The 13313-nt window shown below is 36.1% G+C and overlaps 1 protein-coding gene across 1 annotated transcript in view; it reads left to right on the forward strand.

Moving 5' to 3' along the window:
- The window catches only part of PGR (progesterone receptor), a 95976-nt gene that overhangs the window by 58064 nt on the left and 24599 nt on the right, over positions 1–13313 (forward strand). The window contains exon 4 of the mRNA XM_074335567.2: positions 8983–9288. Within this exon, the coding sequence (XP_074191668.1) occupies positions 8983–9288 (306 nt within the window). The remainder of the gene's footprint in view (positions 1–8982; positions 9289–13313) is intronic.

Genomic DNA, 13313 nt, shown 5'->3' on the forward strand with positions numbered 1-13313 from the left:
TATTTCACTCTTTGTATATGGGCCTTTTCCATCTTCCTCCCAGAATATAAGCTCCGTGAAAGTAGATACCTTTTTCACTGCTGTAGTTTCAGAACTTTAAACTGTGCCTGATACATAAAACCACTCAATAAATGTTTAATGAGTGAGTGAAAGAAAGAATAAAGTAAGATAATCCTTCATTAATATCTCTGCTCTAGCATTTATTAGCTTCATGAACTTGGCCAATTACTTAGCCTCTATAAACCTATTCCTCATCTTCAAGATGGAAATGGTAATATTTATTTCGAAGGCATGAGCTGTAAGTTAAATTACATTAGATATATAAATGGCCTAGTTCAATAGTAATTCACCTTTCAACTTTGCTTTTATCATGTGTCCTCCTTTTTTTACTGGAACTCATGAAAGATTGGATTACAAGCAGAAATACAAATAATTGGTATATTAATTCAGACTGCACTTTATGTAATCAGCACATCAGGAAATTTTCTTGGAATTTATTTTGGGTGTAAGACTCTAAAGTTTGATCAAAGTGTAAAACATTTGCTTTGGTTTTCAGAGATTCCAGGATTTCATTGTGTAATCAAATCTCGATAAAACCAGAACTGAAAGGGCATGAAAAAGATAGAGGAGGTTAAAGTAAATTTGAAGGAAAACCATTTTAAGTTATTATTGGGGAAAAGAGGGGATAGGTATATATCAGGATTGGAAGGAATCTTAAAAAACATTTCGTTCAACCTTTGTACTCTTTCCCATGATCTCTTGCCTAAACCTGTTTACCAGAATCTCACCAAATGAACATGCAGTTCTTTCCTGAAATGGTGAGCTGTATCATTCTAGTGCTGGGCATGCCACCTTCTCTACTCTTCACTTTCTCAATCTACAAATAGAATTAATAATACTTATCTTTTAAGATTGTGAGGCTAAATGATACATATAAAATCCCTGGCATATAGTAGATACTCCATGAATGTTACTCAGTTATTCTTTTTTTCAATTTTGTCTAAAAATTTATTGGATATAATGAATCTATTACAGTAGATAATCAGGACAGAGTAAAATTAGTTATTTAAATTTTTTTTAATTTATTGGGGTGACAATTGTTAGTAAAATTACATAGATTTCAGGTGTACAATTCTGTATTACATCATCTATAAATCCCATTGTGTGTTCACCACCCAGAGTCAGTTCTCCTTCCATCACCATATATTTGATCCCCCTTACCCTCATCTCCCAACCACCACCCCCCTTACCCTCTGGTAACCACTAAACTATTGTCTGTGTCTATGAGTTTTTATTTTTCATTTGTCTTCTTCTTTTGTTGTTTTTGGTTTATATACCACATATCAGTGAAATCATATGGTTCTCTGCTTTTTCTGTCTGACTTATTTCACTTAGCATCATACTATCAAGATCCATCCATGTTGTCACAAATGTTCCTATATCATCTTTTCTTACCGCCAAATAGTATTCCATTGTGTATATATACCACAAATTCTTTATCCATTCATCTATCAAAGTACATTTTGGCTGTTTCCATGTCTTGGCCACCATAAACAAAGCTGCAATGAACATTGGAGCACACGTGTCTTTATGTAAAAATGTTTTCAGATTTTTTGGGTAGATACCCAGGAGAGGGATTGCTGGGTCATGTGATAATTCTATTCGTAATTTTTGGAGGAACCTCCACACTGCCTTCCATAACGGCTGCACCAATCTGCATTCCCATCAACAGTGTATGAGGGCTAGACTCTCCAACACTTGTTACTACTTGTCTTGTTGATGATAGCCATTCTAACTGGGGTAAGGTGATATCTCATTGTGGTTTTTATTGGCATTTCTCTGATGATTTGTCATGTCGAGCATTTTTTCATATGTTTATTTGCCATTTGTATGTCCTCTTTGGAGAAATGTCTCTTCAGGTGCTCTGCTCATTTTTCAATTGGGTTGTTTGTTTTTTGTTGTTGAGTTTCATGAGTTCCTTGTATATTTTGAATATTAGCACCTTATCGGAGGCACTGTTTGCAAAAATCTTCTCCCATTCAGTTGGTGGCCTCTTTATTTTGTTGATGGTTTCTTTTGCTGTGCAGAAGCTTTTAATTTTCATATAGTCCTATTCGTTTATTTTAGCTTTTACTTCCAGTGTCTTTGTAGTCAAATTCATAAAATGCTCTTTGAACCCAAGGTCCATAAGTTTAGTACCTATGTTTTCTTCTATGCAGTTTATTGTGTCAGGTCTTATGCTTAAGTCTTTGATCCATTTTGAATTAATTTTGGTACATGGTGACAGATAGCAGTCCAGTTCATTCTTTCGCACGTGGCTATCCAATTCTCCCAGCACCATTTATTGAAGAGTCTGTCTTTCCTCCATTGCATGTTTTTAGCTTCTTTGTCAAAAATTATCTGTCCATATTTATGTGGTTTTATTTCTGGGTTCTCAATTCTATTCCATTGGTCTATGTGTCTGTTTTTCTGCCAATACTATGTTGTTTTGATGATTGTAGCCCTGTAGTACAAGCTAAAGTCAGGGAGTATGATACCTCCAGCATTGTTCTTTTTTCTTAATATTGCTTTGGCTATTCGGGGTCTTTTGTGGTTCCAAACAAATCTGATGACTTTTTGTTCTATTTCTTTAAAAAATGCCATTGGGATTTTGATGGGGATTGCATTAAATCTGTATGTTGCTTTGGGTAATATGGCCATTTTAACTATGTTGATTCTTCCAATCCATGAGCACGGAATGTCTTTCCATTTCTTTGTGTCTTCAATTTCTTTCAAAAATGTCTTATAGTTTTCAGCAAATAGGTCCCCCACATCCTTGGTTAAGTTTATTCTTAGGTATTTATTCTTTTTGCTGCAATTGCAAAACGATTTGTTTTTTGTATTTCTTTTTCTGAGATTTCATTGTTAGTATATAGGAATGCAATGGACTTTTGTACGTTGATTTTGTAACCAGCAACTTGACTGTATTCGTTGATTGTTTCTAATAGCTTTTTGGTGGAGTCTTTAGGGTTTTCTATATATAGCATCTTGTCATCTGCAAAGAGTGATAATTTCACTTCTTCATTCCCAATTTGGATGACTTTTATTTCTTTCTCTTGCCTGATTGCTCTAGCAAGGACATCCAACACTATGTTAAAAAGCAGAGGTGATAGGGGACAACCCTGTATTGTTCCTGAACGTAGAGCAAAGGGCTTCAGTTTTTCACCATTAATTATGAGATTAGCAGAGGGCTTGTCATATATGGCCTTTATTATGTTAAGGTATTTTCCTTCTACACCTATTTCATTAAGTGTTTTAAAAATAAATGGATATTGTGTCTTGTCAAATGCTTTTTCTGCATCAATTGATATAATCACATGATTTTTGTCCTTTATTTTCTTTATGTGATGTATCACATTGATGGATTTGCAGACGTTGAACCATCCTTGTGCCCCGGGGATGACCCCACTCGGTCCTGATGAATAATCTTTTTAATGCATTGTTGTATTCGATTTGCTAAAATTTTGTTTAGGATTTTTGCATCTGTATTCATCAGAGATATTGGTCTGTAGTTTTCTTTTTTTGTGTTATCCTTACAGGTTTTGGTATCAGGGTAATGTTGGCCTCATAAACTGAGTTAGGAAGTACTGTCTCTTCTTCAATTTTTTTGGAAGAGGTTGAGCAGGATTGGTATTAGATCCTCTTTGAAGGTTTGGTAGAATTCACTAGTGAAGCCGTCTGGTCCCAGACTTTCGCTTTTGGGAAGGTTTTGGACGACTGATTCAATTTCGTTACTGGTGATTGATCTGTTTAGATTTTCCAGTTCTTCACGGTTCAGTCTTGGAAGGCTATGTTTCTAAGAATTTGTCCATTTCTTCTAGGTTATTGAATTTGGTGGCATATAGTTCTTCAAAATATTCTTGGATGATCCTTTGTACTTCTGTGGTGTCCGTGATAACTTCCCCTTTTTCATTTCTGATTTTGTTACTTAGTGTCTTCTCTTTTTTTATCTTAGTGAGTCTAGCCAAGGGTTTGTCAATTTTGTTAATCTTTTCAAAGAACCAGCTCTTTGTCACATTAATTTTTTCTATTGTCTTTTTGTTCTCTATTTCATTTACCTCTGCTCTGATTTTTGTTATTTCCTTTCTTTAGTTGAACTTGGGTTTCACTTGTTCTTTTTCTAGTTCTTTAAGGTGTAATGTGAGGTTATTCATTTGGGATTTTTCTTGTTTCTTGAGATACGCCTGTAATGATATGAATTTCCCTCTTAAAACTGCTTTCGCAGCATCCCAAAAATTTTGGTACGATGTATTTTCATTGTCATTTGTTTCTATGTATCTTTTGATCTCTCTTCTAATTTCTTCTTTGACCCAGTTGTTCTTTAAAAGTATGTTGTTTAATCTCCATGTATTTGTGTTTTTTCCTGCCTTTCTTTTTGCAGTTGATATCCAATTTCAAAGCCTTGTGATCAGAGAATATGCTTGGTATGATTTCAATCTTCTTAAATTCGCTGAGGCTGATATTATGTCCCAATATATGTTCTATCCTTGAGAATGTTCCATGTACACTAGAAAAGAATGTATAGTCTAATGTTTTAGGATGAAGTGTTCTATATATGTCAATTATGTCCATTTCATCTAATGTGTCATTTAGGGCTGCTATTTCATTATTTATTTTCTGTTTGGATGATCTATCCATAGCTGTCAATTATGTATTTATGTCCCCTACTGTATTGTGCTTTGGTCAATTTCTCCCTTTAGTTCTGTTAGTAGTTGCTTGGTATATTTTGGTGCTCCCTGATTGAGGGCATAAATATTGATGACTGTTATGTCTTCTTGTTGTACAGTCCCCTTCACCATTATGAAATGTCCATCTTTGTCTCTTGTTATCTTTTTCATCCTGAAGTCTGTTTCATCTAATACCATTATGGCTACACCTGATTTTTCTGGGTACCGTTTGCTTGGAGTGTCAATTTCCACCCTTTCACTTTGAGTCTATGCTTGTCCTTGTAGCTGAGATGAGTCTCTTGGAGACAGCATATGGTTGGGTTTAGTTTTTTGATCCAATCTGCTACTCTGTGCCTTTTTATTGGTGAGTTCAGTCCATTTACATTTAGGGTTATTATTGATATGTGAGGATATCCTGTCATTCTATCTTTAGTTTTCTGGTAAGGCTGTGTCTCCATTGTTTCTTTGCCTTTTTGTTGTTGTCTATTATTTCTGTGTGGTGGTATTCTATGATGTTTCCCTCTGTTTCTTCTTTTATTACAGTATATATTTCAGTTCTAGATTTTTTTTGAGTGGTTACTCTTAAGTTTATGTAAAAGAAAGTTTGATATTTAGAGTATTTTATTTCCTCAGCATGCTTACTTTCTCCATTCCCATATTCCGTTTCAGTCCTTTACTCTCCCCCTTTTTATGTTTTGGTTGCCACAAATTGTCCCTGTTGATGGTGGTCAAATAGCCTCCTTTACTATTTCTTGTAGTGCAGGTCGTATATTAGAAAATTCCCTAAGCTCTGTATGTCTGGAAAGTCTTTATTCCTCCTTCATAGCTAAAGGATATCTTTGCTGGGTATATTATTTTTGGCTCATAATTTCTCTCTTTCAATAGTTTGAATATTTGGTTCCACTCCCTCCTGGCTTGTAGAGTTTCTGCTGAAAAATCTGATGATAATCTAATGGGTTTTCCTTTGTAGGTTACCGTCTTCTTTTCCCTGGCTGCCTTGAGGATTCTCTCTTTGTCGGTGATTTTAGGCAGCTTCAATACAATGTGCCTTGGAGAAGGCCTGTTGGGATTGAGGTAATTAGGTGTTCTATTTGCTTCTTGGATTTGAGGATCCAGTTCTGTCCACAAGTTTGGGAAGTTCTCATCGACAATTTGTTTGAATATATTCTCTGTTCCCTTCTCTCTGTCTTCTCCTTCTGGTATGCCCATTATTCTTATATTGCTCTTTCTGATGGAGTCAGACAGTTCTTGTAGAGTTCTTTCATTTCTTTTAAGTCTCAAGTCTCTTTCTTCTCCCATCTGTGTAATTTCCAGGTTTCTATCTTCGATGTCACTGATTTTTTCCTCCATCTTGTCAACTCTACTACCTAAGCTGGTTATTTCATTCTTAATTTCTTCTATTGAGTTCTTACTCTCCAGAAATTCTATTTGGTTCTTTTTTAAAATTTCAATCTCTTTCGTAAAATGCTCATGTTGTTCTTTGATTATGTTTCTGAGTTCATTAAACTGCCTTTCTGTGTTTTCTTGCATCTCGTTGAGTTTTTTTCAGAACTGCAATCTTGAATTCTCTGTCATTTAAGTCACATATTTCCATATCTTTAAGTTCCTTTTCTGGAGACTTTTCACTTTCTTTCTGAGCTGTCTTGTTGCCTTGGCTATTCATGGCAATTTTGATTTATTATTTGTCTTGCTAGACATCTACAGGAGTAGCTTCTGCAACAGGTTGATAAGAAGAGGTCTTTCTTTTGTTTTCCTGTACTTGTCGGTAGAATGTTTTATTTTCTCTCTGACTGCAGCCTTTTTTTCTCTCTCACATGGTAGTGCTATGTTTTCTCTGCAGTATTCCAGCTTCTCACACAATGGGGGGATTCCCTGGGAGACGGGCTTCTCCTCTGTTAATAGTTTGCCTGGGTCACAGGGCGCAGTGTCCGTGTGAGTATGCAGAGCGCTTTTGAAGTTCCAAACCTCTTCCTGCACCAGATTCAGAGCCCGTATGTTTCAGCAGTTCTGTTTACTCCTGCAGGGATCCACCCAGATAGGCGGGCCAGGGGCGAGGTGAGTTGTGAGAGGAGGCCCAGAGCAATGGCGGTGACCACCATCATAGCCAGTCCTGCTTCCACAGTTCCCTCCCCTTTGCCGGAACTAGTTGGGCTGTGAATCTGTGTCTGCGGTCCACAGTTCTCAGAACAGCAAATATTCTATTCTTTTGATATGACATCGCCACTGTTCCACTTCTAGCACCAGGCAGGTGTGGGCGGGGCGAGCTCTGGGAAGGTCGGGAGGGGGCGGCTAGTCTCAGTGCCTAAGGCTTCCGTTCTCTGCTCAGCAGTGAGGGCTTAAACCACCGTTTTCAGCCTTCTTCCCTCAGTCTTTTCTCCGAGGTCTCTGCCGTGAGCGTTGGGTTCAGCCTTGTTATATGCTGCCCCCTCAGCCCCGTGGGCCATAAGTGGAGCCCTAGCAGTCCGAGTTCTTCCCTCTCCCATAGCTGCGTTAGTTCCGGGATGCAGCGAGCTCCGAACTCTGAGCTAGGTCTGCATCCTGCGCCCCGCGAGACTCCATCTCTGCATTTCTCCCTTCCCTCCTCCCCCGCTCGCGTGAGTCGCCCACCTTTAGGTGAATTCAGTAGTGGGCCTCTTCATCTTGCCTGTCTGCTGCGCAGGGAGTCCTTTGTGAAGTTATTGTTGTTCGATTAGTTGTAAATTCCAGGGGAGCTTTACAGAGGCTCACCTCACGCTACCATTTTGATGATGTCTTCCTTAAATTTTTTATTTGCTCTGATCTAGCTACTTTCATTTCTCTTAAAATTCCCATTACTACTCTTCTCTCTAATGATTCATCCCTTCCCCAGGGAGCCCAATTTATCTCTGTAAATAGTCCTGAATCCTTTTTGTACATTAACCCTGGCACTTGTTTCCTCATCACCCACAGGCTCTAGCTCAACTCCTTGGGGACTTTATACAACATGTGATCGTTTCCTTTATGGCAGTACCTGAGCTCAGAAATCACAAATGCAAACATTTAGAGACTAGGCAGGTAACACAACTGGATGGGGTGATAAGACTTAAGAAAACTAAGCAGTGGCCTTCTACCAGTTTGTCATGGGAACTGGGGCATATAGAAGTGCCCAGGCGCCATTCAAAAGCAGCAGCTGCAACTCAGCTCTAAAAGATTTCTGCCATCCAACTAATTCAGGGATGTTTTCATAACACTAGAATGTACTGTATGAGCCAAACAAAATATGTCTGTAGGGCACATCAGGCATTATGTCTATCAGGCTGCAACCTCTGCTTAGATAATTGCAAATAGTTATCAGGCCTCCCTTAATCTTTTTTCCTGGCTAACCAGCACAGCCACTTCATACTGTTAAGTAGCCTATGCCTGGATAGAGCAGGTTGGGGCTGAAATCCAGCCTGTCCTTTGATCCAGGACCTTCTCTAATTCACTCCAAGGCACCTGTGAGCTAACCTCAGCCCAGCTGAACATCCTGGTTTCCTTCCACCATTCTTCATGATGCAGAATTTCTACTCATCTCGTCAGCGGACTTTTTTTTCTAACACATCACAATTAATCAAAGTGAAAATTCTAGAAATCGTCTAGAAATACATAGGTGGCCTGACCAGCACAGGGTGTAGACTCTCTTCCCTTACTTAGAAATGAGTTCTTAATTTGGGGTACTTAGATCTCATAGTAGTCTGTATATTGATTTCGAGGAATTTCAAGGGATTTATGAACCCGCTTGAAAAATGTGTGCAAGATTTTGTGGACTTTGTACATGTATATGCCTACATTTTAACAGACTTTTAAAAGAACCCAAAAGAAAATTCAACATCTACTAAAGACTGTTTCAATTAATGTAGTCTGTAGGATTAGCTTCGGGTAGGCACTCCTGTCAGAATATTGACCAATACTGAGCTTAGTCTGTACTAAAAGCCATTTGTCTTTTCATACATGTTGCTGCAAAGCTCAGTAATCTCTCTCTCTCTCTCTCTCTCTCTCTCTCTCTCTCTCTCTCTCTCTCACACACACACACACACACACACACACACACACGCACACAGAGGATACTGGTGTAATTACCTATACCCCACTAACACAATTAATGCTGGTATAATTAATTCTTTAATCTCAGTCTGAGACCTAACATTTTTAGTTACTCATTTTCATTTTTTGAGCTAAAACCTATAATGTTATGATTCTAAGATTTAAGAAAAATAATACTCTGCTGGAAGATTAGTTGATATGTGTTTACATTCACTTTTTCTTTGCTTCTCTTTAGGTCGAAAATTTAAAAAATTCAATAAAGTCAGAGTTATGCGAGCACTAGATGCTGTTGCTCTCCCACAGTCCATGGGCATTCCAAGTGAAAGCCAAGCCCTAAGCCAGAGAATCAGTTTTTCACCAACTCAAGACATACAGTTGATCCCCCCGCTGATCAACCTGCTAATGAGCATTGAACCTGATGTGATCTATGCAGGACATGACAACAGCAAACCTGATACCTCCAGTTCCTTGCTGACAAGTCTCAATCAATTAGGCGAGAGACAACTTCTTTCAGTAGTCAAGTGGTCTAAATCACTGCCAGGTAAGAATCATTTGTAAGTAGTAGCGTGTAATAAAAAAAATAGTACTGTTTGTTGTACTAGTAGATAACTAAATACAATAAAACAGTCTGTGCAGTAATTAATGTAAACAGCAGGTTAGAGTATGTGTTTCAGCAGTTCAAAATATTTATGTAGGATCCTAGATTACCTATTTGTACCCTACTATGTGCTACAGAGATACAAAAGATGTAGATAACACTCTGAGTCTTGTTGATGTACCAAGAATTGCATACATGAAACTGTTAAAGAACAACATAAGTTTGTGGATAGACAGACCCAGAAGGTATTATGCTAATACCCACAATCTTCTCAAAGACGTCTAGTTCACTCTAAACCCCAATTTGACCAAGCTCAATTGGTTGAAAATATTTGAAACTCAATTGATCTATTTATATAACAAATCAAAATAGTATTCATGGTATAGTAGGGTATCTAGAGTTAATTAAGAAACAAATTCCTAAATATAAATAACTAAATAATTTTGACAGAAATTAACCTCCAGTCATTATTTTCCCTAATTTATATCCAAAGGGGGTAACAATAAGAATTTAAATCATACCATCACAAAAGGGTGTCAGTCACGTAAGCTGTTTTTACTCTCTCAGCACCACTTTACAGGAGCCAGGAGGTTGAAAGAATTACAAGGATGCAGTTTTCACTTGGCCAAATCTTAGACTGCTGAGCCAGAACACCATATGGGTAGCAATTGCTTGTGGAGGTGTTAATCCTATAATTAGAAATAGAACTTTTTTAAAATTACATTCTCTTTACACCGATAATAATCCTTATACTCCTTTAGACTAATTTATTTTTCCAACATCTGATCAAGAATTAAACATATTATGTCATTTTAGTCTCCAAGTAAATTCAATAGCCTTTTAAAAACATAATTCCTTCCCAATTTGCCTTAATATATTTTTCAGTTATTATCCTACCTGAAAAGGTTGAAATACAATAGATAAATTGTTACTGAAAATTAAAGGTTACATGAAACAGCAAGAAAAATAGATTCCTAGTTGTTGAATATTTTTTTTAGAAATACATGTTGAGAAAAGTTAATAAAATTCACTCTTCTAATGGAGATAAAGTAATTATATAGAACAATCAAAATGCCTGGGTTCTTATTAGCTTCAGTCTTGCTGAAAGGCCTTGGAGAGGTAATAATATTTTTCTTAGAAAAGTTCTGAATGTTTAAATCTTACAGTAAAGTTGTTATCAAATTTGATACCTTTATTAAATAAAAATATTACAGTAGCATTAATTAACTTTTCCTGTTTAAAAATGAGTATATAAATGTATGTTTAACTTTTCTCAGTTTTTCTATTATTTAGAAAAGGGGATTTCTTATTTTTTGGTTGATATAGTTCACATTTCTTTTGTTGCTATTTTGGAGGTTCTTTACTGTTTAAAAAGATACTGGTACCAGTTGGCAAAGTTAGAAAATAACCAGCTAGAATTTAAAAGATAGGATAAAAACTAAGTAAATAAACTAAGTGAGCTTTTTAAGTTGAAACTGTTATCTGTCAAGATTTTTCATCTCCACACACCCTTAAAAAGAGTGAGAGGAAATTTTTACATTGAATTTGGTGGCAACTTTTTTAATGTTGCAAAATGTAATTCATGGGTAAGTAAATAGGAATGATGGCATCACCAATATTACATGTACTGTTTCCATTAACTATACAGTAAAGGAATTATTATTCTAAAGGATAGTATATCACATGATCTTTTAAACCATATTCAAACAGCCGGCATTCTGGAGTAACTGGAATGAATGGTGAAAACAGTTTATGAACCAGAGTGAAAGGACTTGGAGGAACACATGTATATAAAATAATATGGTATCATTAGCTACTCAAAACCTTTCAGTTGACTTTAAACCAGAGTACAGGTTTCATTCACTTGATTTACTCAACAAATGTCTATTGTATACCTGCTGTGTGCAAGACCTAACAGATAAAACAGTGGTGGTAGAAAGAGAAGCCAGAAGGCTGTGCCATGGTGTGAATTGATATAGCATATCCTAGCATCTGGTCATCAGTTTTGCACATAAGAGAAGCTTATTTTATCCATTCACTCACATGTTTTTATTTCTTTTATTTTTTAATGAAAGTTGACATGCAGTATTATATTACTTCAGGGATACAACATAGTAATTAGACATTTATATACCTTATGAACTGATCACCATGCCAAATCAAGTACCCATCTGGCACCATGCATAATGTTGTTACAGTATTATCATCCCACGACAATTTTTATAACTGGTAGTTTGTGCGTCTTAATCTCAAATTTTTCAGCCATTCCTCCACTCCCCCCTCCCATCTGGCAACTATCAGTTTGTTCTTTGTGTCTCTGAATTCATTTCTGTTTTCTTGTGTTCATTTATTTTTTTCGATTCCACGTATAAGTGAAATCATATGGTATTTGTCTTTTTCCATCTATTTTACTTAGCATAATACCCTCTGGGTCTATCTATCCACGTTACTGCAAATGGCAAGATTTCATTCTTTTTTATGGCTGAGTACTATTCCATTGTATATATGTACTACATCTTCTTCATCCATTCATCTGTTGATGGACACCTAAGCTGATTCCACATCTTGGGTATTGTAAACACTGCTGCAGTGAATATAGGGGTGCATTATCTTTTCATATTAGTGTTTTGTATTTCTCCAGATAAATACCCAGAAATAGAATTGCTGGGTCACAGGACAATTCTATTTTTTAATTTTCTGAGGAACCTCTATAATGTTTTTCATAGTGGCTGCACCAATTTACAGTCCCACCAACAATGCACAAGGGTTCCATTTTCTCCAATCCTTGCTACTACTTGTTGACTTTTTAATAATAGCAGTTCTGATAGGTGTGAGGTAATATATCACAATGGTTTTGATTTGCATTTCCCTGATGATTAGTGATGTGGAACCTCTTTTCATGTGTCTATTGGCCATCTGTATATTCTCCTTAGAGAAATGTCTATTTTGGTCCTCTGCCCATTTTTTAATTGGATTTTCTTTTTCATGTTGAGCTGTATGAGTTCTTTATATTTTTTGGATGTTAACCCCTTATTGGATATATCATTTGCAAATATATTTTCCCAGTCACTATGTTGCCTTTTTGTTTTGTTGATGGTTTCTTTTGCTGTGCAGAAGATTTATAGTTTGATGTAGTCCCATTCGTTTATTTTCACTCTTGTCTTTGCTCTAGGATACATATCCAAAAAGATTGGCTAAGACCAATGTCAAAGAGTTCATTGCTTATATTTTCTTCTAGAAGTTTTATTGTTTTATGTCTTACATTTAAGTCTTTATTCTGAGTTTATTTTTTGTATATGGTATAAGAAAGTGATCTAGCTTTTTTTCTTTTTCTTTTTTTTTTTTTTTTTGCATGTGTCTATCCAGTTTTAACAACACCATTTATTAAAGAGACTGTCTTTACCCCATTGTATGTTATTACTTCCTTTGTTGTAGATTAATTGACCATGTAAGTGTGGTTTTATTTCTGGGCTCTCTATTCTGTTCCATTTATCTATGTATCTGTTTTTGTCCCAGAACCATGCTATTTTGATTACTGTAGTTTGTAATATAGTCTGATATCAGGTAACATGATACCTCCTACTTTGTTCTTCTTTTTCAATACTGCTTTGGCTATTCAGGGCCTTTTTTGGTTACATATAAATTGTAGAATTCTTTGTTCTAGTTCTGTGAAAACCCCATTGGCATTTTCATAGGGATTGCATTGAATCTGTAGATTGCTTTGGGTAGTATTGACATTTTAATGATGTTAATTCTCCCTATCTATGAGCCTAGTATATGCTTCCATTTATTTTTATCTTCCATTTCTTTCTTCATTGTCTTACAGTTTTCCAAGTACATCTTTTATCTCCTTGGTTAAATTTATTTTTAGGTGTTTTATTCTTTTTGATGCAATTGTAAGTGGAATTATTTTCTTAATTTCTCTTTCTGATAGTTCATTATTGTTGTATAAAAATGCACCCTATTTC

The sequence above is a fragment of the Rhinolophus sinicus genome, chromosome 14, assembly GCF_057876585.1.
Source record: "Rhinolophus sinicus isolate RSI-liver-muscle chromosome 14, RSI-T2T, whole genome shotgun sequence".
Classification (NCBI taxonomy): domain Eukaryota; kingdom Metazoa; phylum Chordata; class Mammalia; order Chiroptera; family Rhinolophidae; genus Rhinolophus; species Rhinolophus sinicus.